The sequence below is a fragment of the Arachis hypogaea genome, chromosome 19, assembly GCF_003086295.3.
Source record: "Arachis hypogaea cultivar Tifrunner chromosome 19, arahy.Tifrunner.gnm2.J5K5, whole genome shotgun sequence".
Taxonomy (NCBI): Eukaryota; Viridiplantae; Streptophyta; class Magnoliopsida; order Fabales; family Fabaceae; genus Arachis; species Arachis hypogaea.
Genome location: NC_092054.1, coordinates 136,260,640 through 136,288,259, shown reverse-complemented (window position 1 = coordinate 136,288,259; position 27,620 = coordinate 136,260,640). Strand labels below are relative to the sequence as shown.

The window sequence follows — 27,620 nt, the reverse complement described above, 5'->3', positions numbered from 1 at the left end:
TGGTAACTAAAAGTTGGTTCCTTATACTTTCTCATAATATTATATATTTTTTCTAAGCTAATTTAAGAAAAGACCAGAGAATAATATGAGACACACCGACACATGATGATTTTTGGATATGTCCAAGCGTTTCTGCAGAAGTATTTTTATTTTTTATTAAGACACAATCAGACATAAAAGATTCAAAGGCATGTCGAAATGTGTCCAACACGACAACTCAATGAAGTGTCCGTGCTTCATAGCTCCTTGCGGATTTTTCTAAGCTAAAAAGTGGCCCGACATGCAACACTAGTATAATATAAAATGAGAGCACTCTGATACAAGAAAAAAAGGAAAGGCTAGTTACCAAGTCAATTTGGAGCACTCTAGAAGCTCATAGCCATGGACTTTTACAAAAGCCTCACATGCCCATGGAACATGACCATTAGCCCGCACCCTGCCACATGAAAATAATTGATGCTAGAAAGTTTAAAATCGAATGAACAAGTCTATCAAAACAAGGAAGATGCAACGAACAGAGAGCGAATAGAGTCAAAATGAAAAGAACTTACCGTTGCTTTCGAATAAACGAGTTCCACATATGCATGAATTTCTTCTCAGCATTGGTCACATTGTCAAAATTACCAAGCCTCTGCAAGGTATCAAAATGTTTCAATGAATCCTCAAAACGTAAAGTATGAAGAAATACTAAAAGGTGCAATAGATTTCATATTCACATCCCAAAGCCTCAAACTAAACCTATACAATGATCAAGCAGAAATTTAATTGTCATATTAGAATCACAAATGGTAATTAAGCTCTCCTAACAAGGTCTAAAATTCGATTAAACCATCCAATTTAAGTGTTGGTAAAGTATATTCTTTTTGTTCCTGAAGTTTTCGAAAAGTTTCAAAAATATCAACGTTTAATTTGTTTCAATTGTGTCCCTATTGTTTCAAATATGTCTCTTAACCCCGAAGGGTATAATTGAAACATATTTGAAACTAGAGGAACAAAATTGAAACGTTAGGGTAATTTTAAAACTTCTCGAAAAATTCAGGGACAAAAAAGCATATTTTATCCTTTAAGTGCAGTCGATGTAAATCCAAACAACAATTTGTTAAGAAACGGCATATAAAGTAATTAGGAGACTCTTATGGGTTAAGTAATTAGTCACATCGCTAACATGTAAACACTATTAAGTAGAAGGTTTTTGGGTAAACGGCAAAATATTTCCCTACAGCTTTTCTCTGTTCTTTCTTTCTCCCTTTGAGACACTAGTCTTTCAAGAAGTTAATAATAAAAGTAACAAAGAACTACTGAGCCTCATAGCCACAGGGCCATCCAAGTTTTACCCAAAAGCTTTACCAGACCATTCTTGTATCACAAGTGTTACATTTAAAAAGGTAAAAAAGATTATAAATTTTAAAACAAGGATCATATATATAATCATGCATACCCTTAGCTCTTCAAAATCAGCAACTTCATCATCAACTTCATCCTCACTATCTCCTTCTGATAGAACTTCTTCAAGTTCCATTGGCTTGAAGAACAAATAAATAAATGAATGAAAATGGAAATGAGGAAAATATTTGTCCGACATAATAAACCATTAAAGGGCATGTAATTACATATTTTGATTTCTTTTGAGAGAGAGAGAGAGAGAGGGAGATTTTTCTAAAATATAGAATTGCTAGCATACTCTATTAAGAACTTTCCATTTGATGGACAAAAACATACTTTTGGTAAAAAATTTCTATTCGCATCCCCAACATTATCGAACCGATGATCTAAAATCACATTTATTATCCAACCAATTGCAACAAATAGAACAATTTCCACAGGAAGATACAGGGTATAGGCCTCTTATTGTACTCAGATCGTGGTTTTTCAGGATGATTTATATGTGGTATGTCAAGGAAACTGAAGTGCAGAACAGTAAACAAATAAATGGCAACCACTTATTACCTGGTATATGCGAGAGTGATAGAATTTTCGCTTGCTCAACTGGGAAAGGCTGAAACGTTTTCGAAGAACTATGTCAGAGCTGCGTACATCAAGTAATTTACAGGAAAAAAGATTTATGATCACATGTAGAGAATGACATGACAACTTATTTCAACGCTTCCTATATACCAGTCCAAATATCATTTAGGCAGATCAGTTTTATTCCCTCTTAGTAAATATTGAGAAAACCTACATCTCAATCCCTGAAAACTTCTGATAGTATTATATTTGTCCTTCAAATAAAAAACACACATTTTGGTTCCTGACTGTAACAGAAAATATTAAGACAGTAATTTTGAACTTGGAAATAGAGTGGAAAATGAAGTTCAGGCATAAAAACATTGCAAATAACATGAACAAATCAAAAGTAAACAAAACCCAAATAAATAATCAAAATCCACATACAATTAGCTCCTACAAATTAGCAATGCCTTTAATTGCAAATGAAGATATCTAGCTCAACTTGAGCACTAGCTTAATTTATTAATTGATTTATACAACCAAGTGGTTTCGCAATATAATTAGGCATCTAACAATATCCCAAAATGTAAGAGCTCATATATGTATTTTCATATGCCAAAGAACATACATTTGTGGGTCAATGTTATAACGCTGAATTGTAGACTTCCGTGTTATGGCATCCGGTAACACAGCATGATTCAAAAGAGCATTTTCATCTGTCAGTGGTTCCGGTGGGACACAGTCTTGATCAGGTTGAAATGGTACAATTGCGGTTGAAATCCCTGCGATGTCTAGAATTTCATGACACATTCATCACACTACAACACTGATGCTACCATAAATATCCCATAAGATATGTTACCCTTTTCCCTTTTTATCAGCAAGATTATTTGGAAAAAAGTTATCAAAGCCCATATGAAATAAGTTAACAAGCATTTCTAAAGGGGAAAAACAAAGACGGGAGTTTTCAACTTTAAGTTGTAATCAAATAAATTATGACTAGTTGTTCTGATCACTTTGACTTATGTAACAACCATCTATGAATTATAAAAAATTTTGAATTAACTGTCAGATTTTCTTGGCTAATTAACATTGTGTGCATCTGATAGAACCAGCAATAGTAGAACGGGTAAGCTTTATTGCTGCACAGGGATGGCCAATTAGCACTCCTTAGAAGGTTCTACACAGTTGGAACTACCAACTCAGGGAGAGGGATTCTCTCCAGTTTCTAACAGAATTCATAACAGAAAATACACATAAACTAAACTAACTATAACCTAGCTATTTATAGGCAGTGAGTAATAGAGTCTAACAACCTATCAGCCAACTGGAACATGCCAACAACTCCTAAAACTGTCACTTAACCGCTACTTACCTCTCCTTTTGTAACACATCCCAAACCTGATAGTAGTAGGCGTCTCTCTATCAATACTCCCCCTTGGACAACCACCTTGTTCTCAGGGTGAAACTCCGGAAAGGTAGCCCGCAACGTCGCTGCTCGCTCCCAGCTGTCCTCACAAGGAGAGATGCTCACCAAGCGCACCAAATACTCCAAAACCCCGTCCTCTGTGGTTCGCGATGCCACGATTCGAGACGGATGCATCACCAGTTCACCATCCTCAGCCAGCCCCGGTGGAAGCGTCTACACCTGCTGCTGCGGTGTGGGACGGCCTTTTTCAGCTTGCTAACGTGGAAGACCGGGTGAAGTCTGTACCCTTGAGGCATGGCTAACCTGTATGCCACCGCCCCTATCTTCTCAATCACTAAACGGTCCATAGTAACGAGGGCTCATCTTTCATTGACCTTCCGCGCTAGTGTCCGCATCTGACAAGGTTGCACTTTCAAATAAACCCACTCATCAGGCTTGAACTCCACATCCCTTCGATGCCCATCTGCTGCTTGTTTCATCCGCTGCTGAGCCTGCACCAATCAGCTCTGCCAAAACAGCATCCCTGGCTGCAGTCAATGCTGCCACCTCCTCAACATGCGATGGAAAAGTCTCTCCACGGAAAAGAACAGGTGCTGGCACACCATAAAGTGCTTGAAATGGTGTTGTCTGGGCTGAGGCATTGTAGGAGGTATTAAACCAAAACTCAGCCCATGGTAACCACTCCAACCATTTCCTCGGGTAGCCACCCACAAAGCACCGCAAATAAGTCTCCAAACAGCGATTCACCACTTCGGTTTGGCCATCGGTTTGCGGATGAAATGCCGTGCTGTACTTCAATTTTGTCCCAGTAGCTTGGAATAGTTCGGACCAAAACTTACTCATGAACACCCTATCCCTATCCGATATGATTGACTTGGGAAACCCGTGTAGTTTAACCACCTCCTTAATAAAGGTTAGTGCCACCTCCTTGGCTGAAAACGGATGAGCTAGGGGGATGAAGTGAGTGTATTTAGTTAACCGTTCGACCACTACCAGGATAGTATCCATGCTTTTGGATTTTGGCAATGCTGCCGCAAAATCCATTGTAACATGCTCCCAAACTCTTTCCGGAGCTGGTAGGGGCTACAACAGCCCTGCCGGTTTCATCTCGGCATACTTGTTTTGCTGGCAAGTGTGGCAACCCGCAACATAATCCCTGATCCTTTGCCTCGTGCCGCGCCAATGAACAGCTGCTGCCAACTGCTTATAGGTTCGAAAGAAGCCTGAATGTCCTCCTACCCCACTATCATGGGACTCAGCCAGCAAAAGTGAGATCTGAGAAGAATTTGCAGTCAAAACTGCTCTCCCTTGATAAAACAGCCTACCTTGTGTAAGAAACACCCCGGATAGTCATCCAACCCCTGCTACAGGGCGACCACGATCTTTTGTAGCTCTTGGTCGAGAGCCACCTCCTCTTCCACCGTTTCCCAAAGGTTCATATGCACTACTGAGATTGCCCTTGCCATCATTTGTCGTGACAATGCATCTGCCGCCTTATTCTCAAGGCCTGGCCGGTATCGGATCTCAAAATCCAAGCCTAACAATTTAGTAGTCCACTTCAAGTAAGCTAGGTCCATGAGTTGCTGGTCTGTGAGGAATTTCAGACTTCACTGATCTGTGAGAACAATAAATTGGCGACCCAACAAGTGATGCTGCCACTTTTGGACAGCGAAGACAATGGCCATCAACTCCCTCTCAATGCAGATTTTTGCCGGGCCCTTGGAGATAGTGCTTGGCTTAGGAATGCTATTGGTTTGCCCTGCTGAGACAGCGCCACACCCAACCCCTCACTCGATGCGTCAGTTTCCAACACAAAGTCTTGATTGAAATCCGGAACTGCTAGGCTACGTTTATTTCTGAGAATAGGACAAGACAAGACACTTAAAATAAGACATAAAAGACAGAGACACAATTTTGTGTTTTTGTATTTTATTTGGTAATAAACTAGAACAAATTATGAAAATCCAATTTATTCTCATTTTTTTCCATTCAAAAAATTTGAGACGAAAAATATAATAATGAAAAATATAATTATGAAAAATTAACAAAAATAATAAAAGAAAAAATGAAAAATAAGTCGTGTCCTTGATAGTGTTTCTGTGTCCTTCCTATCAAAATGGACACAAAATACACTAATTCAGTGTCTCTGGACGCAATGTCTCTGTCCATGTCTCCTCTGTCAAATACGATTTTGTGTCTGGTATCCCTATCTCAGTGTCCTGTCTCTGTAAACAAACGCAACCCTAGAGTCGGTAGGTCTGCCATTAGCTTCTTCAATCTCTCAAAAGCTTCTTGGGCCTTGTCATTCTGTTCAAATGCATTTCGCTTTGTCAACTCCGTCAACGACCTGGTGATAACCCCATATCCTTGCACAAAACGCCTATAATATCCGGTAAGGCCCACGAATTCCCATAAAGCCCGCTGGTCCATAGGCACCGGCCACTCTAGCATCGCTGTGGTTTTGTTAGGATTAGTCGAGACCCCTTGTGCCGAGACGATGTGACCTAAGTATTCTATCAAGCTCACTGCGAATGTGTATTTCTTCTCATTCAACACCAACTAGTTCTCCAATAAAATCTGGAAAACTTGTTGGAGGCAAAGGGCATGGCTCGCCATATCATGACTATAGATGAGAATATCATTCAAAAACAAGATGAATTTCCGTAATAGAGACTTAAGAATGACATTCATCAAGTCTTGGAAGGAGCTAGGGGCGTTGTCAAGCTAAAGGGCATGACTAGAAACTCATAATGGCCCTCATGAGTGCGGAAGGCGGTCTTGTGGATGTCTTGATCCCTCATCTGAATTTGGTGGTACCCAGATTTTAAATCCAGCTTAGAGAAAACTATAGCTCCGGCCAATTCATCGAGTAGCTCATCAATGATGGGGATAGGAAATTTATCTGGCACCGTAATACCATTTAACGCCCTATAATCGACACAATCTCCAGCTGCCATCCTTTTTCTTCACCAACAATATCGGGATAGCATAAGGGCTGGAGCTTGGCCGAATTATCCATGAGGCCAGCATTTCTCTCACCATTTGTTCAATCACTGATTTCTGATGGTGCAGGTAACGATAAGGTCTTATATTCGGGGCTGAAGCTCATTCTCTCAATGGAATGGCATGATCATGGTGATAGTGCGGTGGCAGCCCTGGTAATGTCTGAAACACCTTAGCATTAGAAGCTAACACCGATTGTATCACCTGTGGCACCTGCGATACAGCGGCAGCTTGCAAAGTCATGGGCCACAGCTGGACCATAAATCCCTCTCCTCCTTCTTGAATGGACAAAACTGCAGATTGAAGGTGCATGCCTCCATAGCACAGCTCCGGGTCCCCCCTACAAAGTAACCATGTTGTCCCCATTCCGAAATCGAAGGCGTGATTTTTTGAAGTTTGTGATGACGTCTCCCAACTTATCTAGCCACGCCAGCCCCAAGACAAACTCGGCTTCGTCAGTTGGGAAAATGAAGAAGTCTTCCTTGATCGTCAATTCCTTGAATTCGAGAGATAAACACAAACACCTTCCTTGTCCCCCTTTATTGCTGCTGTCCGCTACCCTGACCTGGAACTTGGGTGTTGCCAATCCTTAGGCCCAACTCGGTGACGATTTCCGGTGTCGCGAAGTTGTCCGAAGCTCTACAATCTATGAGAACACATACACGGCGGCCATTTATCTCTGCCCAGGCTTTGATTGACTTGTGATGTCCACTCAAGCTCATGAATTTGAGTTCCAATTGTCCCTGCTACCCTGTTTCCGGAACTGCCTCATGCTATAACCAATCTGCTTCAAAGTCTGGCTCCATGATCAAAAGCTCGAACTCCCTATTCGTGCAAACGTGATCCTCGGTGTACGGTTCATCATAGAGGAAGCATTCCCCCCTGGCGCGCTTCACCCTATACTCCTCGTTGCTGAGATGTCTCAATCCGCGCCCTTGCTTGCTGCAGAGTTGGACGCTGTAGCAGGATGCACAGCTTTGGTGGCAGTTGAATTGGCAACGACGAACTTGGAAGACGGTGGTTTACTACGTCCGGATACTCCTCGCAAGGCAGCATTGCGGTTTTCTACCCTCTGTACCAGTTCCATCAACTCATCCACTGACTGGTATGAAAACAATTTACATTCTTCACCCACTTCCAATTTCAGCCCGTTCAAGAAGAGGTCCATCAGCAGTTCCGGTGTAATTTAGCGGAGAGGCCGCGTATGAAGCACGAACTGACCAATGTAGTCCCGGACCGAGTTCGTCTGTTTCAGCTTCGGTAGCGTTTGATACAGACTCTGCAGCCGTTCCGGTTGAAAATACCGTAGCAGCGCCACACTGAGGAACTGCCACTGAAGCACCGGCGCCGTCGCCTCCCACCACCTGAACCACGCGAACGCCCTTCCTTCCATCGCAAAGGTGGCGACCGTGAGCCATTCCTCCATACGTTCAATCCAGACCACTGCGTCATCACCGCGGAAGATCGAAAGTTCCAACTTCCGGCATTGCTCCGGTGCGCTGCGGTTTCTGGCCGACGAGCCTGCGGCCAGGTGCGATCCCGGTGAACCACGCTCGTCCCGATTAGGCGCGCGATTTTTGAACGAATCCATTCTGGAATCGAAGCGCTACAGCATCTCCTGCATTGATCGGAACATCTCCTCCATGCACGACTCGATTGTGTCAAATCGTGTCTCCATTTTCCTCGATCTCGATTGCACCATTCAGCGTCGGGATCCTCAAGCTCAGATACCAGTTGATAGAACCAGCAATAGCAGAACTGGTAAGCTTCATTGTTGCACCCGGATGGTCAATTAGCACTCCCTAGAAGGTTCTACACAGTTGGAACTACCAACTCAGGGAGAGGGATTCTCTCCAGTTTCTAACAGAATTCATAACAGAAAATACGCATAAAACTAAACTAACTATAACCTAACTATTTATAGACAGTAAGTAATAGAGTCTAACAACCTATCAGCCAGCTGGAACATGCCAACAACTCCTAAAACTGTCACTTAACCGTTACTTACCACCTCTCCTTTTGTAACACAGCCCAAACCCGTTAGTAGTAGGCGTCCCTCTATCAACATCACTTATTAAAATGCTTGAAATAGTTGTAATACATACCATCAGCTTTCTCCAAAAGATCACCCTCTCCAGTTGGAATTTCGTATCGTAAGGCAAGTGGAGCTGCATCCTTTGCTCTTTTAGAAGGTTCATCCTCTGGCCGTATGCGCTTAAATGGTTTGGCACTGAAATAGGTTTTAAATGCATCTATATGAACGTATCTGTAGCCAAGTAAATCTCAGACCAGTGCAAAAACGAGAATAGCTTACCAAAAGTTAATAGCGCGCAACTTGGGATCAACAATTTTTGCAAAAATCTGGACGGAAATTAATTAACAAGTTATTAAAGTGAACAAATAATTTCAAATGAACTCATGCTATAAAAGCTCGGATAGTTTTGTCATGCTTAACTTGCATGTTTCTAGGAACCTCATCTTCTCTAAAGGGTAAAACAACCAACATGTATAATTTTAGACATTATATATAGCAAAGTAATGAAATCTTAAAAGATAGAGATGAAATCCACTAGATATTAGACAATACTTATACCAAAATAAAAGATTCAATACAAAAATAGCATAATGTAATAAAAAAAGTAATAGTTGAAGTATAAAAGTCTAACAACTTATCACTAATTTTAATAAAAGGTATACTTTAAAGAAGTATATAACTTTAGCGGTGGGTCATCCTAAACCCAACCCAAAATTATACCGGGTGAAAATTGCAAATGTGAATCTGACAAAAATAAGCCGGATCTGAACACTAAAGAGGCATCACACATTACATTCAATTCTGTTGTAAGAAAAAATATAATAAAACTAGACAAACTTAAATTTGAAAAAAAGAACTTGACATCAAACTGTTCAGACCTCAGATTTCCAGTTATCAGTTTTCGCAGATATGTTTATTGTCGGACAGTCCTCCCATGCCTGCAAAATGATTTATAATTGAAACTAACAGTTTAATACAGCTCAAGCCTCAAAGAATGTAAAGTTTGCCAGAGATCTGAAGAAGACTGACCAAAAATTCATAGTTGAAAAGATCATGTGATGCAAGCATGTGATATTTTATACCCTACAAACAGAACATGTCAGAAAAATTAAAAAATAAGTTTATAATTATCACATTAAAAATTAAATGTTTAAATTATCAGTGAGAACTCAAAAGCAGTGCTAACCTTGTAGCTTGCACATCTAACCAAACATAATGGACAGGAGAAATCCTCGGTGACTGTAATTAAAACTTTCTGTTACCATATAATCTGATTGCCAGGATGCATTGATATTATCAAGGAAAGAGATAACAATGTAAAATAAGAAATCTAAGCTTAGATATTTTTTTGGTTGCTGAAAATATGGTCAATTTCGGTTTCGATCTCTTCCAAACCTTTAGTTTGATTTGATCCCAATGATTTTAACATGTTTCGTTTCAAACACTATTGTACTAAATTCTGGTCCTTCATATTTTTTGTTTGGTGAATATAAATGTTAACAATTTACTTTTGCTTCTTATAAATATTACCACTCAATAACTACACTAACAGAATAGACATCGAAACACAACATTTTGAAAATATGTGGATTGAAACTAAACCAAAAACTTTGTAGAGATCAAATGCAAAAGTCACTATATTAATTACGAACTAACCCACAAACAACTATACTACACAACCATAAATGTTTAGTCAGCTACATGGATCAAACTACACTGATTGTTAACCCCCCCCCCCCCCCCCAAAACACCAAAATATAAAAAAAACCCCAAAAGAACATTAAAGAAGCATTATATTACCTTCAGTTCTCTGCAACTTATCATAGTAATACCTGTAATATAATTTGATAAAACAGAAGAATAATAAGTAGCAAAATTTCGACATTTCTTCTAAAAGCAAGTAACATGAAATATGCAAGAGATGCAGAAAACATAAGAACAAATGAGGTTTTCAGTACCACTGCGTATTTGCACCCATTAATAGACAGTCAATATAATCCCCATAAAAGAACCAGAGATACTATCATAAAGAAAATAAAATGTAATACCTGAAATTAAATTTCAGGTTTCCCTCCTTCAACCTGAATCATACAAGTTGAGAAGAAGTTAGAATGAAGACCACATTTATTTAATATGAAGTACATGATAATTCAAGCCAAATAAGACGAAAATACATCTAAATTTAGAGAAGAAAAGCTTTCATATTAAAAGATTGGTTTGGAAACTACACTACTTCACATTACCAATTAAAATATCTACTTTGCATTTAGCAGGTAAACCCTAAGTCCTAAACCCTAAATCAACAAAAACAAAATGAACCCCTCCTACCCCAAATTATTCATTGCAAAAGAAATATTATGAGAAAATGGTAACTACCGGGTCATACGCGATGCAAGTGCAGTTATGTTTGTATCATGGGAAGATTTTTCCTTTGCCCCAATCTGTTGGGCATACATTTTAATTTGCAATTGCGTTGATGTACTCTTTGGAAACCCATTCTCAAAATTATTTGGTGCTTGAACTGAGATGTTTTGCTCCTTATCTCGAGCACCATACTGCAGCATAAAGAAATTTATAAGGTGGCACATCTATCTTATTTGGAATGGAGAAAAATGTTTGAAATTATCGCTAAAGAAAGAACAATGAAGACAATATTAATTACCTTCAGTATACAAGGATGAAGATCAACAGTTGACACAGCCTCAGCTTGAAGTCCCAATCTTAAATTTGAAGATTCATCCCAGGACTGAAATTCTTTTTCGAGAGATACCTTCCCACATAAGCAGTAGTTTGCATCTCTTGCTATCAAGCACAGAATGAAATGAAATGAAAAGATGAATTCTAGCACTGAAGAGTGATTAAGTTCACAAATTAGTGAAACTACCAAGGTTCTAAAACTCGAAATGAACCTGTCATATAGCTGGTTTAATGGTTCAACTGCGCTTGAATTGGGTTAAATAAGAAAGATATTTTATTTATAAAAATATATATTTATATAATACAAATTATTCAATTATTATAAAAATAATTAATTATCATTACTATTTATAATCAAAAGATGCTAACATTTTCCCAAATAAAAAAATAACAATGATTATAATATTTTTTGGCCTTTAGCAACAAACTAATTTGACAAATTTTTTAGGCTTTAGAATCACAATCCAATTTTACATTGTAACCAAAATTTACCCTAATAATCTCTAATATTTTTTCCATAACTTCTCTTCCCATCTCAATGGCATCTGTCTCTTTCTCCCAAATTCCATTATTCACCCCTCAAGGGTCTTTTTTTTCATTATTCTCACTTGTAAAGGTCTTCTCTGTCCTCCTCGCATCGGCACCTTTGGAAAGGAGCTCGAACTGGCTAACTGGCAGAAGGAAGATGATTGAAGAAACCGCACGACGCTCACAAAGTTGCAGCAATGATGAAGCACTAAACATCAACGAATAGAAGAGAAGAGGAAGAGCAGAAATGGAGACCCTAGTTTGGAGGTAGAGTCTCTACTCTCTAACTCTATGGCTCTGCAATTTCTTTTTCCGAAAAACCTACTAGACCGGCCAAACTGGAAATGGTTCAATTGGTTTGCCGGTTTTTTATCGATTCAAAAGGTATTTTACCGGTTTGTGGCAGACAGGTTATGTATGTCAACCACACCGGAAGCCAGTTTCTAGTTTAACCTGATCAAATTACCAGTTCAGTCCAGTTCTCAGAACCATAGAAATTACCTAGGGGTGTGCATGGCTTGGCTCGACCCGAAAATCCGGCCCGGTCTCGAATACTTTAGGGACTATTTTGGTGTGATTTCACCGGGTCTAGGGCCGGGTAAGGGTCTCAAAAATAGACTCGGTCATTATTTCGGATCGGGACCGAATCATGGCTTGGGTCACCCGAAATTGACCCGGTGGCCCGGTCATCATACACAATTAATATTTTGTATTATTAGTGATGGATGATGGCTATTTTTATATGGAATTTAAGTATTGTAAACCTTAATATTTTGTGTTATTAATTATTATAAGACTATAAGTTAATGTTTTATGTTTAAAATGCATAAGATTTTAGACTAATGCATAATATTGTATTATTTATATTGATTTAAATATTTGGAGTTATTAGATAATATTAATATTGATTATGGTTATGCTTTAATTTTAGAGAAGAGTTGGTTCTTGTTATATTTTTCTAAGTGAATTTTACCATGTCAAATAATGGTTGGAGTCTTGGAAATTTGGATATTTTCACATGCTAGCTTATAAGAAGGTATCAAGGTAATGTAATGTTAACGACCCGGTTTTTACCCAGTATAATCGTGGCCCAAAAGTGTATAGGTTTCATCGGGTCTAGGGCCGAGTTCGAGTCTAATAAATAGGCTCGGTATATATTTCAGGTCGGATTTGGATCACATCAAATCCGGTTTCACCCGGTCTATGCACACCCCTAAAATTACCCATTTCATTAAAATCAACACGGGGGGAGACCTGTTACTACATACTAGACCTTGAAACATCAGCTTCTTTTCTAAAATAAAATCACAGAAAATCTAATTACATAAGAGTTAGGAGGGTAAAAAGAAGGAAAATATATAATCAATATAGCAAAGGTGAATAGTCTCTCGACATATCTAGAAGAGAAACTCTATAAAATAATCTATTCAGTCTTTTAATCTTTAATAAAGCATTAGTTACAAATCATTTCATTTGCACACTGCAGAATTATGATACTATTCTTTTTAAGAACCAAAATAAAAGCTTATGCTTTTAGTTGCAACATATATGAATTGCTTATGATCTCTTACACACATCAAGCCTCAAAGTAAATTTTTAAGCACTTAATTGAGCAGGTTATTATTCAATCGGGATCGAAGAGTGTCATCGTGTGTGTGAACATGTGTTCATGTGTACATGTGGTTCAACAAATATAGTTCTGAAAATTGAACCAGACTGACCGGTATAATTGGGCTAATCGGAAACCAGTCACCAATCGATTAGCCTCATGAATCTCCTGACAAAAAATCAGTTACAGAACTGGTCAAATCGACAGCTAACTGATAAACCGATAGAACCGGCCGGTTTATTAAAGGATTTCCAGTTCGGTAAACCATTCCAAAATGGCGCCGTTTTCACCTTTTAAAAAAAAAAAAGGAAAACCCTAAATCCACAATGCAACCCAGTCCCACACTCCCACTCCTACTCCCGCTCCTCTCCCTTCTCTCTTCTTTGAAACTGAAGTGAAAGTTTGAAATTGAAAGAACAAAGAACCTACAGCCACTGCAGCCACCGCAGCCTGCAACCACTGCAGCCCCGCAGCCCCCACAGGCACCACATCCACTGCAGCCATGCAGCCACCGCAGCCCTGCTTCGTTATCATCGCCGAGCTCTCTCTCTCTCTGTATCCGTTGGTATCGCCGTCTCCATTGTAGCCCCGCAATCCTAAAGATGTCGTCGAACTCTTGAAGCTTCTCGTCCACCACATTGGAACGTTGCTTCCACAATTATTTGATGGCACCACCAAAACCAAATTCGGAAGCACCAAAACCATTTATTGAATTTATATATTTAAAATTATATATAAGTGTTTTAATAATTTTATTTAATATTTAATTAAATTGGTTGAACCTCGGTCGAACCAGTAAATCATTATTAAACTAATGACTTTACTGGTTTATTGACCGGTCCGATTCTCGCAACCTTAGTTCAACTAATAGCAAGGTAACAACAATATGGTCATTTGCAGCCAAATTTTACATTTCATATATAAGCAATAAAAGCATATCTCACATTTAGATGAATTCGGAGCTAAAGGCACCAGGCTTACATTGACCCCGGATGGGAAATTTGGGTTCTCCACTGCAAGTAAAAAAGAATTTAGCAAGAATGATATTATATTATATTGCATGTGTCATGTGTGTGTACAGGATTACGCAAATACATGCATACCGGCGGTGAAAAACAAGAGAACAAGTGACCCGGATTTAGCTGTCAGAGCTAGTCTATGAATGTCAGGGAGCAAAAAGTTTGCTTTTTGTTGAGTATCAACATCAACTTCAGAAGGATCTTGAAAGATGAAAACCCGACCAATGCGATATAAAGCAGAATACTTCTTTGTTTTTGTAGTTAAAACATCAAGAATCAGAAACATTTATTAGATAAAATATATGTAGTAAGAACCCAATTGGCATGAGTAATATTAATTAGCTCATAATAACATGCGCAATTCCTACCTTGGCATCCTCATCTTTAGAAACCACCCTTGCTAGACAAATATACAAGGGAAATAAAGCTTGAGTTTGATCTATATCACCCAACAAAGCTGTCAATTGTATCCTAATCATTGAAATATAATTCATTAGTATCACAGATAAGATACTTTACATAGGTAAAATGAAAGAAAAATTAGGAGAGAAAAAAGAGCAAAATTATGCCTTAAATGAAACCTTTACAAACTACGTCATAGTCAATCAAATGTATCAACGGGTACATATCCACAGCTGAATATAAAGGTTAAAAATGGTATCACAACATGTACATAATGTATATCTCATTGATCTTTAAACAGAATCTTATACTAGAAAAGATTATTAGTTACTCTTAGGAAGCATGTCATATGTTTGCAAGCACTAGTTAGATACGGTTGGACAATCTTCATCCCATTTTACATTAGGCTTGGTCACGAATTGTGACGTTTGGAGTTTAACCAACATTGGATTTTAGATCTTTGTATAGATTGGACAAGGTTATGTTCTGATGTTGACTTGCAGCTAAATGGTGATCATAGACTGACAAACATGAATATTCGCCGGTTCTTATTAAATAAAAACAAGTTCAAATGATCAAATTTATAACCACCCAAAACCAATAAATGGCTCCTAAGCTTCGCAAATATTTTTATTTAAACTTTAAAGTGAATGTAGCACATCCACCCTGTAGGCATGTGGCATGAAATGACATAAATTGTGAAAGAAATGGTGCAAGTAGGAGAAGGAAGATTATCTTTGGTAACTCTTGCCTCTTTTTTTGCCTGGCCTCTATCTTATAGTCCAAACATCTCTGAAGAAATGTAGGCTACAAAATAGAAAAGTATATTGTTAGAATAAAACATGCAATGTCATTGTCACACATCAACATAACATGAGGAACCCAACATGATATTTTTTCAATTTTTTTCACAAAACAAGAAATAATTTAATAAGAAGAGAATGAAATAAGCAAGTAGAGGTAAGCAAGTGACAAGGCAAGTAAACAGAAAGTACAAGAAATCCTTCTAAAACAATAGGAACAGAAACAATAATGTTACTTAGAATAAAATACACCCTATGCTCATGTAATATATTCCATGAAAAAATATGAATAGTCACAATATAACTATCAATAACAGATAATTTTAACCAATCATATGCAGTACATTTCGTAAAGCACGTCGCCGAAGAATGTTGTAGAATTCTACAGGCTTGCAATAAACTGCAAAACTCTCTTCTGCAGAAAGCTCCTCTTCAATAGATAAATCCCCTTGAGCGTCTAGATAGCATATTTGATTTATGTTTCTGAAATATTTGCACAGATTGACAGATATAAACATTGACTAAGCTGCACCACTTTTCTGAAAAGAAAACTACATTTGTTTCTCGAGAACAAGAAACAACCAAGAGAACATCAAAGATGGTCATAAGAGAACATACGATGTTTCACAAGTTGTAGTAGGAAAGCCTGGCATCGTTAGAGAAGTATCAGATATATATAACACTTATCTGAACCTTTTAATTTGCGAAACTTTCTCAAACGACAAACCTGCAACTGAAACTACTGCAAGATATCATCAAAATCGTGTAATAAGTTATATACTCCTCTTCTATAATTAAGGAAAATAGAACAAATATTTAACTAGCAAATTTATTATCCATAAAGTCATCTATCCTATTTGAAATTGAATGTTTTCTATGGTTTATTACTACTGAACAAAAGTTTAGGATACGATAATTATCATTTTTTTCACATAAACGATACGAAATCCCAATCTTCTAAGGAATGAACTGCAAAGGATACAATTTTAATCATCACTAGGATGTAGAAAGTAGAATTACCTGATATGATTCAATCACTAAAAATCTCCGTAGTATTCAAAAGGATTTCAAGTTGATTTTGTGTGACACTTGAGGACTAGGGTTTGTGAGTTGCGGCGATGAAATCGAGAACTCTCGATATATATAGCCTCATATTCGATATGGTTGAGATAAGGACTTATTAAATTATTAAAAAATGTAATAAAATAAGATTATGATCTAACTCACGTGTAAGAGAAATATTATATTGTTTCCAATTAAACCAATTTCATTCAAGTAGAATAACATGACACGATAAATATGATAAAATTCTCTTTTAAATGCAAATAAGTCATTCATTGTGTATGTTATTTCAAACTTCATATATATTAAATTCATTAAGAATGATGTTTACCATGCCTGTACTTTTATTTGATTAATTTTTTTTATCAATATCATTATAAGTCACTAGATCCCAAAAGCATAAAGCTTGAGGATTACCTCCTAAATGTATGCCAATGTAAGAGAGAGGCCACCATAGGACTCCAACCAGACAAGGAGCAAAAGAAATTGATTATCCATAGTTGGTTCTGAGAAGAAAAACGAGTCATTAGTTGAATCAAGAATTCTCTATATATGTGGAGAACATTGTTCTCACCTAAATTAAACTCAAACCAAAATTATTGGAAGTTTATTATTCTATTAAAATATACCAAAGCCAACTCAAAAATCATACAAAGTGAAGTTTAAATTTTCCAAGTTCAAGCAAAAGATAACATGTATTGTCCGACTTACACAAAAAAAGCATAAGAATTCACATAACTATATGACCAAAACAAATACTTACATGTGATGCATGTATAATGTTCAGTCGGGAAGAAAAACGCCAATCAATTATTATGCACAAGAGTACATGCATTGGAATGAGTTATTGATAATAAGATACCCTCTTCATGAGCAAATCTACAAGATAAGAAAGGCAGGTGTATCATGCATTACCAGGGAAGAGGGGATTCGATGGTTTCTGCTGGAGGAGGGTTGGATGAAACTCAACGATGATGGATTTGTCATCCAACCCAGCCAGAGGAGACTGTGGAGGCTTGCTAAGGGACGCTCTTGGAAGACCTACCATAGGATTTAACATGAAGATTGGGTGTTGTACCATCACTATGGCTGAGTGATGTTCGGTTTCTTGTATGGTTTAGAATTTCACAAATGAAATCTCGTTGCAAGTATAGTTTTAAGCCAACAAAGAATCCTCACATACAAATTTATTGGTTGTCATAAGTACAAATCCCAATAAGAATTAACCGAAGTATTTGAACCTCGGGTCGTCTCACAAGGAATTGCAATGAAATGTTCAATTATTGGCTATGAAGAGGGTAAGGGGTTCGGTTTGGTAATTGACAAGAAAATATAAATGACAAGAAAGTAAATTACAAGAATTAATAAAAGGATGGAAAAGAACTCTTGGCTAAGACATGGGGAATTGAGATCACCATCCTTGTCTACAAACCATATATTGACAATTATGAGGAACCAAGCTCATTAAGTGTACTTCTATACTTGAAGTATGTCAAATGGCTTGATCAACATCAATCCATAAGTCCTATCCTAGCCACTAATTGACTTAGTAGTAGGCTAGTAGCAATGGTTATCAAATTGACCATTAAGGATTCTCAAATCACCAATTCAATGAGACCCAATGACTCAAGATCAATTAATTCCCTTAGCCTAGGCCAAGAGTCAAGAAAACTACTCAAAAACTAGAGAAAACATTTTATCAAACACCTAGAGTGCAATAAAAGTAAATATCACAAAATGCAAGAATTAACAAAATCCACAACTATCATAAGCAAGAAATCAACAATAGCAATGAAGGTAAACATAAAAGAACATGGAAACATAGAATTGCATTAAAAGAAATCAAGATCCAACAATTGTTCATTAACATAAAAGAGAGCAACATAAGAAATTAACAAGAGAGACTAAGAAGATTAAGACAATAGAACACTAAAATATAAAGAGAATTGAAATCAAAACAAGAATTGAAAGAGAAATTTGAGAGAGATTAACCTAACTTCACCCTAATTTCTATCCTAAATCTAGAGAGATGAGAGAGCCTTTCTCTCTAAAATTCTACTCTAAAACATGATGAAACTAAACTATGGCTACTTGGTTCATTCCTCCTTCAATCCTTGGGTTCAATAGCATCAGAAATGAGTTGGATTGGGCCCAAAATGAGCTAGAAATCGCTGGCCACGATTTGCCTTTAGTGAGTCACGCTGATCCACCCATGCGTACACGTGATGCACGCGTACGCATCTCTAGACGCCAGGAAACTATGGAAAATTTTATATCATTTTGAAGCCCCGGATGTTAGCTTTCCAACGCAACTAGAACCGCCTCATTTGGACCTCTGTAGCTCAAGTTATCATCGATTTAGTAGGAAGATGTTAGTCTTGACAGCTTTGCGATTCCTTCATTTGTTCATGAGTTCTCCCACTTTGCATGCTTTTCCTTCATCCCTTCAATCCAATATTTGCCTCCTAAATTTGAAATCACTTAACAAACATATCAAGGCATCGAATGGAATTAAAGTGAATTAAATTTAGCTATTTTAAGGCCTAAAAAGTATGTTTTCATACTTAAGCACAAATTTAGGGAGAATTACAAAACCATGCTATTTCATTGAATAAATGTGAGAAAAGTTGATAAAATTCCCCAAATTAAACACAAGATAAACCACAAAATTGGGGTTTATCACTGAGTTATGGGAATTTTATGTTGGATTGAATTTGGCAAGGAGCTACCAATCACTAAGCTAATGGTAGAAGGAGACTCCAAATGTGCCAATGACTTAATCCAAAAGCAGGACGTCGTTCATCACATCAGTTACTCTCTCATTAACTCCATCAAGAAGCTTCTAGCAGAAATCGGTGATACAGCCGTCGATCACATCTTCAGGGAGGCAAACTCTTGCACTGATACTCTAACTAGACAAGGGGAATTTCACGAAACTGGGATCGGCTTCTTTGAAAGCCCTCATTCCTTCTCTTATCCCTCACATCCTTGCTGATGTTTCTGGAACTAATTTTTCTAGAGTGTTGAAGTGCTAGTTTTTTAGTGTTTCTGGGTCTTTCACCCATTTGTGTATCAAAAAAGTAAAATAAAATAAAATAAAATAGTTTGCCATGAAAAGGTATGCTATGGAATTCAAAGTGACATAATATAGGGACCCATTAGTTAGTGTCTATATGGCAAGTAAATCAACTTAAACTTTATATACAATTAAGAAAACTATTTATATTGAGTTATCGCAAACCGACAATTTATCATATTGTTCAAATTACCCACAGTAGGCAAATCATGATCATTCATTCTAATAATTCTAGGAAAATTTTACGAAACCAATACCGTTATGTGGTAAACTTGCTTGAGATATAAGGAGACCTGCAATTGAAACAAGACATGGGGAATAGAAACCAATTACTAAAATGAGGGAAGTCAGGGACTAGCAACTAGAGCATATTTAAGAAGGAGCAACCATTAACAAATAACAACTGTCAACAACTTTTGCATATCATTGATTTGGCAAACACAACTTTTATGTAACATTGATTTGCCAAACATTTAGATATATAATAATGAGTAAACAAATTGACAACCTCAACGATAACCATAAATGAAATGTTTACAATCAGTACAAAAAAGTTGCAATATAATTTCATTTAGTCACAATGCTTGCTGCAAATTCACCATAACTAAAAGAGCTTCACCGTTAAGCCAATCACAACATTCTTAAATGTACACAATATCATGAGGAGGTCGGCATAAATCCAAAATCCAAAATCCAAAGTTATTAAACTTGAGTTCAGGAAAGTTCACCAGGAGTTCAACATAAATCCAAATCGTAAACTCTCATGTGTTTACTTTACATCATGATAACTAAAGTCTGTAAAATTAAATAACGTATGAAATTGTAATTGCTTACATTGTTATATATGTATATATTGTTAAACAAAAAGAAATAAATACATATGCCATCTAACATGAAGCCTATATCAAGTTCTACTTTATCCTAGGCCTAGTCAACAAAACAGAATAAAAACAAAGTAGTTCAGCTCATCGAAAATCCGACGGTGAGTGACCCAAATTGGACGTTCGCCCATTTTCATATTCCTTCCTCAATTCGCATGGAGATGGAGTTATTTAGTTAAGAACACCTAAAAAGACTTGTGGACTTTTTGGAAGATAGTAATATAATGATTCCCATTTGTCCATGAGAGTGTTATTCTCAAAACAACACTTAAAAGCTAACTAAGTATCGTTATTATTGTTATTAACTTATTATTAGTATTATTACACTGAAAAAGAACACGTTGAATTTTCTAGAGTCAACACATTTAATGGGAGGAGAAAAAACATGATTCCCATTTGTCCATGAGAGTGTTATGCTCAAAACAACACTTAAAAGCTAACTAAGTATCGTTATTATTGTTATTAACTTATTATTAGTATTATTACACTGAACAAGAACACGATGAATTTTCTAGAGTCAATGCATTTAATGGAAGGAGAAAAAACAGTGAGCAGCGAAGACAATACCTAATGATGGTGACATTGTCGTGATGGCGAAGATAGCAAGACAGGCTTATGATGGCGGGATGAGCTCAACTTCCGATGAGAGAGAGAGAGAGAGAGACAGAGAGCCGGTTACCAGACGGAGGGAGAAGTGAGGAACGTTGATGAACATAAGGGGAAACGGAAACTACGCTTTTTTACCTCTTACATGTGTCAGCTGCGGTGGTTTTTTCTTTCCTTTATTTTATATTTTAAAAACAATTACGCCACACATCCAACGGTTTTTTTAACCAAATTGGCCAAAATTAAAAAAAATCACACAATATCTGTCGCGAATTATGTACTTCTTTTTTCGCATATTTTCTCCTCATCATCGTTGAATTTTTTTATTTTTTCTTCTCCTCCTTTGGATAGTCACTTTTTATTTTTCATATTGGAGTGACAATTGCATTTTTCAAAATTATAGATGACTGGAGTGTTAACTTCGTTTGCTTTAGAGTACATAAATCATATCCTGTAATTTCTATTTTATAAAAATTAAAAAAAGGTCTAGAGAGTCAACTAAAACATAAGCCAATGAAGGCAACTTCTTTTATTTTTTATTTTAAAATTCAAAAAATTAGGCTAATAAAGAATTTTTTTTTGTAACAAACCTGTTTTTTAACTAGTTGATTGGAGTTGTCTTCCTCCCTAGTTGATTCTCTAGCAAAACTGAATTAAAAAATCTTAGATATAAAAATCAAATCCTCAAATTTTAGTTCTTTCTATAATTTTAAAGAATACAAAAAATTACAATATTAATGTATATCATGTAACGATCCACAATTTTGAAAATATAAATAAGCTATAATTCATTTCATAAATTGGAGTTCCTTATTTTAGAAATTATTTTATTATAAGTAACTAAATTTTATAACTATTTGAGTTCAATTAAATTCAGATTCTTATATATATTTTTAGAATTATTCTCCACATACAAGCGTTTTTCCCATATAAGTCTTTACAAGTCATTTATATTCACGCGCTTCGTGCCCTTACTGCATGTTCTTCTTCTACTTCTTCTTCGTTATTTTTCTTTTTCGTTATCGTCGTCATTAACACCACCACCTCCTCCTCCTCTTTCTCCTTCTTTTTTCATTGGAATTTCTTCACCTCCTTTTATTGTTTTAAATCCAATCAAGTGGTTGAGGTTTGGTTCAATTCAGAAGAAAAAAATGTAGTATTAGAGGAAACATTTTTCTGTATTTGCAGCAAATTTGAGTGTAACACGGAGATATTTTGGTGTATTTTAAGAATTTTAGGTGTATTTTTGTTCTGATAAGTTCTGCATAATTCAAAACTCTTCCTCTTTCTCCTACTCATCTTCTACTGCTTTTTTTATCATCATCACCATCTTCTTCTTCTTTTTGTTTTACCTTCTCAAGTTTCTTCTTGTTTTACTCTCTTAACAAGAATAAAAACAAAAGAATCAAACAAAGAAGAAGAAGAAACACATAATGCTGCAAAATTACTTAGAAGAGGATGAACTTACATTCATTTAACTAAAAGAAAGAAAGAAATAAGGAAAAAAAGAAGAAGAAAAAAATGCAGCATTAGAGGAAATATTTTTTTGTATTTGCAGCAAATTTGGGTATAACACAAAAATATTTGGGTGTAATATGAAGATATTTGAGTATATTTTAAGAATTTTGGGTTTATTTTTGTTCTGATAATTTCTGCACTATTCAAAATTCTTCCTCTTCCTCTTCCTCATCTTCTATTGCTTCTTCTTCTTCTTTTTTTTATCATCATTACCATCTTCTTTTTTTTCTTATTCATCTTTTTTTTTTTGTTTTACATTCTCAAGTTTCTTTTTGTTTTACTCTCTTAACAAGAATAAAAACAAAAAATCAAATAAAGAAGAAGAAAAAATACATAATGCTGCAAAATTACTTGGAAGAGGATGAACTTACATTCATTTAACTAAAAGAAAGAAAGAAATAAGGAAAAAAAAGAAGAAAAAAATGCAGCATTAGAGGAAACATTTTTCTGTATTTGTAGCAAATTTGGGTGTAACATGAAGATATTTAGGTGTAACACGAAGATATTTAGGTGTATTTTTATTCTGATAAGTTCTGTATAATTTAAAACTCTTCCTCTTCCTTCTCATCTTCTACTGCTTCTTCTTCCTCATCTTCTTATTTCGTTTTTTTTATAATTCTTCTTGGGAGAGAAAATCAAGCAAAGAATAAAAAAATACATAATGTTGCAAAATAATAGAAAGAGGAGGAGAAAAAAAATGCAGCAACAATAACAACAATAAAAAGAACCACGATGAGGATGAAAACGCGAAGAAGAAGAAGAAGAAGGAATGCGAAGAAAAATGAGGAGGAATGCAAAGAAGAAGGAGAAGAAGGAGAAGGAGAAGGAGTAGGAGGAAGAACATGGAATACAAACGTTGAAGAAGAACCGTTTCTCATTTCGCGCTATTCAAAGTTGAGGAAGCGCGTGTTTACACGCTCTTTAAATTGAGAGTTGTTTTTGTCGGACTTTGGCTGACTTGTATAGACTTGTATGCCAAAAAGTCTTGTATGTGTAGCAAGTCTCATATTTTTATTATGATAAAATATTTTACATAATTAAAACCATAATTTTATTAAGTTATAAATAATGAAAATTATATATATATATATATATATATATATTAATTTAAGTAATTGATATTTTTTAATTTAAAATAAAGTTTAGTTAATAATATTATTATCGAGTTCAATATCCGCCGATATGAGTAAATATTGTACTTCTCGGTGAACGTAGCTTTGCTAATGCTTCATCGTATATCTTTTATTGTTATGTTGCTAATGTCATTTATATTAGTAACTCATATATATTATTACTTGTGTTTTAATATATCCAGCTTTTATAATTATCCGTTTAAGATATTTATAACTTGAATCGCTGACTCAGCAGCCTTATAACGCGACACCCAACCCCATTCTTTGACAACTCATCACTACCTTAATTAATCATCATCATTATCCTTCATTATCTCTTGGAAACGAACCAATAAGAAATAAAAAAGAAAGAATGGCCGTGAGAGAGAAAGAAAGAAAATCATGGAACCTCAACCCTTCTGAGTTCGATTTCTTGATATTCGTAACTCCAATAAAAAATCTAATCCAATAAAAGTGTTCGTATCTTCTTCTTCTTTACGTTGACGTTTCTTTTGTTCGGTAGAAGTTGATGGTGACATAGCTCCCCTTCCCCTTGAGTTTGGCCAATTGGAGTTCTAGGAGGCACAGACAATTTATGACGTTTCTTCTTCAGCTGCTCGGTCAAAAAGCTTCTCCGGAGCTTCCGTTGTTTTGATTTCATACGGAGGTAGGTTTGGTAATTTTATAATAATTAAATGTGAATTTTATAAGTAAATATTGGTTTGATTGATTATTGTTGAGTTTGATTGAGTTTTATGTTGAAATTTTGTTGAATTAGTGTTGTTGCTTGTGAATTGTGGTTCGGCCATGAAGAACAGCCCAGCTGGGGTTATTTTGATAATTTTAGGGCTGTTGTTGTAAAACCCGTAAAATTAATAAGTAATTAGCTAATAAATTAATAATTATTAGAAAAAAATTAAGGATATGAATTTTATAGTTTAATAAGATAGAGCTAATTAAAATAAGACTTTTAACACTAATTTTAAAGAATTTGGTCCAAGATTTGGCTGAAGGGGCCAAACCGGTTGAATCGGGCCCTATTGGGCCCAAGGCCCAACCCATTCCACTCACACTTAATGACTCAGCACACTCTCTCTTCCTCCATTAGCATTTCACACTGGAAACTTGAGGAGAAGGGGGAGAGCTTCCAAAACACAAACCCTCACCTTCCAAACTTCAATTCTTGATAACTTTTGATTTAGAGTTTTGATTGTCGCACCGTTTGTGGCCACGCGACCGCAGTGTCAAGCTCTACAAAGCCCAGTCATTAATTAGGTATGGAATTCACTTCCCAGTTTTAGATTCTCTCCTTCCCAATTTCGAAATTCAATGTGTATCCATGTTGAATCTTGCTTAATTTTGGTGTTTAGGTTCGAATTAGCTTGTGGGTTTTGTTGGGTTTGACTCACTTGAGCTATAGGCAAGGTAAGAACCCTAACCCTCTTGTGAAATTGTGAGATTTTGAGTTTAGGGATTAATTATAGTGATATATGTAGTTTAGATTGAATGTTGTTGGTGAAAAATCAAATTGGAGGTCAAACTTGTGAAATTGAAGCTTTGGATCAATTATGGAAGCTAGGATTCATTGGTGTGGGGCGGTGGTTGATAGCTTGTGTTTCGGGGAACACTTGAGGTGTTCTAAGTTTATTAGAGAATCGGCCAAGGTATGGTTTAGGTTTCTCGTATTTAATATATAATGTCTTGTAAAAACTTAGCTAGATGACCATAGGATAGGTTGGAATTGTATGTTTGTGTTAAATGCTTAGTAAAGTTTATGAAGGATGTTGAATTAGTATGATAAGGAGTTGATGATTGTTGCTTATGGTTGGTAGTTGATGATGTAGTGAAAATTAGGAGTTTTGGAGATGGATTGGTAATTTAGTTGACATGGTATGTAGAGTTGATAATGAGGACTTTGATGGGGGTAAATAAGAATGTTGGTTATGGTTATGTGAAGGATAATGATTTCTATGTTATGATTGAAAATGTTGGAAGGAAATGTATGCAAACTTGAGGTATGATTGTTTGTGGTAGAATATGGGGTTGTAGTGCTGTAAATGGTATGTTTTGGTGCTATTATGAGTATAGAAATGTTGGAATTGAGTTATGTTTTTATGAAAATAGAGGTTTGAAGATTTTGTGAAAAATCCTATTTTTGGCCGAACATCGGCGATCCATAACTTGGCTTCCGGACCCCTAAGTTCTTTCAAACTCATTTCATATGAAAATTGGATCCGTGAAGTTTATGCCGTTTGAAGAATGGATGAAAAATGTTTTAAAACGAACAAGTTATGCGTGTCGGAAGTTTGGAGTTCAAAACTAAAATCTGCAGACTTTCAGACTTAGCCAAATATTTGACAAAACCTCCTTGCATGCGTACACATACCCTTCATTTGTGAAGGGTCGTTTCTGTCCAGCGTACATGCGTACGTAGACAGTTCTATGCGTACGCGAAATGGGCCAAGCTGCACGCCCATGCGTATGTGTGGCCCTTGTTTCAGCAAATCAAGGTTTTGTGTTTTAAAGCTAAATTTCGAACTTCTAAACCTCTATTTTAATTTCTTTGGCCCTAGATCTTGTTAGTAAGCCTAGTAATAGGATGAAGCTAGAAAATGGTGGTAACTTGAAAATGAAGAAAGATTTTTAAAAGGTAATATGTGGTTAGAGAAGATGGTATTTGATTGATAAAGATGATGAAAGTGGTATATGAGGCAATTAAGAGAGTAAAGTAACACTGAGAATGATGTGTGAGACATTTGATGATGTTAATTAATTGAGAATGATGAGATGAGCTATGAATTATTGTTGAGAATGAAAATGATATTTATGAGACATGATTGAATTATTATTGAGACATTCATTGACCCCCTGTACGTAAGATGTGACCGGGCATTTTAACTCCCCGGGCTCCCCCATAGGCATGCATATATGGAATATTATTGAGTTTGGGGTGTTGTCTCTCCAAAGTCAGCCCCATGTCAGCTTGGGATTCTTCCCATGAAATATTATTGAGCTTGGGGTGTTGTCTCCCCCATGTCAGCTTGGGTTCCGTCCCATGGTTTATTTTTGAGCTTGGGGATGCGCGTACAGAAGGACTGTCCACGGTTAGCTACCAGGATATGTCGGGATAGCTATATAACCGACAGTTGATATCAGCAGCCATAGGGTAGGCATACATCATATGCATATTGTTTGAATTGCTTGCTTGTGCATTAATTGGGATTGCCTAAATGATTTTAATATGCTAATTGTTATACTTGCTATCTGTATTATTTGTATTCTACCTGTGTTTGCCATTGTCTATTTGTTTGTCTTTGTAATTTCATCGGAGTTAGAAGAACGGAGGAAGGGCAGAGAAGTTAGGGATTTAGTTAGGCTTAAGACTTGGTTAAGTTAGGAATTGTTAGAAAACCACCTTGACTTATGGTTTCTATTTTAGTCCTTTAAGTTTTATAATCTGAGAGTCGGCATTCTAGGAATGCCTCTGGCATTCCCAGGACCTTATATCTTATGTACGTGGCACCTTTACCATACTGAGAACCCCTGGTTCTCATCCCATACGATATTGTTGCTTTTCAGATGCAAGTCGAGAGGCACCTCGCTAGGGTCTGGAGTTTCTGCAGCGAAGTGGATTCATTTTGAGATTTTACTTTTGATCTTTTGTTATATATATGTATAGACTTTCCTCATGTATATATATGCTTTATTGTTGCACCTCTTAGAGGTTTATGGAGAACTAGGGTTTTAAACATGTATTTTGGGTTATGGGATTGTATATTTTGTATGTAAATATTCTCCGGCCAGCCTTAGCTTCGCAGGTTGAGTTAGGAGCTTGATATTCTGTATTCTTGACCCTCTATTCTCACTTTATATATATATATATATGAACTCTA

At 36.3% G+C, this 27,620-nt stretch overlaps 1 protein-coding gene and 1 long non-coding RNA gene across 8 annotated transcripts in view; one reads left to right on the top strand and one right to left on the bottom strand.

Moving 5' to 3' along the window:
- Positions 1–12,527, bottom strand: part of LOC112776086 (polycomb group protein EMBRYONIC FLOWER 2) — a 13,901-nt gene extending 1,374 nt beyond the window's left edge. For 2 of the 7 annotated variants that reach the window (XM_072226624.1, XM_072226622.1), the window contains exons 1-15: positions 11,720–12,527; positions 11,077–11,216; positions 10,791–10,969; positions 10,463–10,495; positions 10,215–10,246; positions 9,601–9,653; positions 9,444–9,497; positions 9,293–9,352; positions 8,694–8,740; positions 8,485–8,609; positions 2,576–2,738; positions 1,948–1,996; positions 1,439–1,522; positions 552–631; positions 347–436 (exon numbers count right to left, since the gene is read on the bottom strand). In XM_072226624.1, coding sequence (XP_072082725.1) covers positions 347–436; positions 552–631; positions 1,439–1,522; positions 1,948–1,996; positions 2,576–2,738; positions 8,485–8,609; positions 8,694–8,740; positions 9,293–9,352; positions 9,444–9,497; positions 9,601–9,653; positions 10,215–10,246; positions 10,463–10,495; positions 10,791–10,969; positions 11,077–11,216; positions 11,720–11,855 — 1,325 coding nt within the window. In that variant the 5' untranslated portion in view covers positions 11,856–12,527. Of the gene's footprint in view, positions 1–346; positions 437–551; positions 632–1,438; positions 1,523–1,947; positions 1,997–2,575; positions 2,739–8,484; positions 8,610–8,693; positions 8,741–9,292; positions 9,353–9,443; positions 9,498–9,600; positions 9,654–10,214; positions 10,247–10,462; positions 10,496–10,790; positions 10,970–11,076; positions 11,217–11,323; positions 11,383–11,603 lie in introns of those variants that run through there. The other 5 variants (XM_072226625.1, XM_072226623.1, XM_072226628.1 and 2 more) reach the window with 4 other exon arrangements.
- On the top strand, positions 11,712–27,620 carry LOC140181765 (uncharacterized). Its single transcript, XR_011876961.1, has 2 exons — positions 11,712–11,906; positions 27,307–27,620. It is a non-coding gene; the product is annotated as an uncharacterized lncRNA (long non-coding RNA).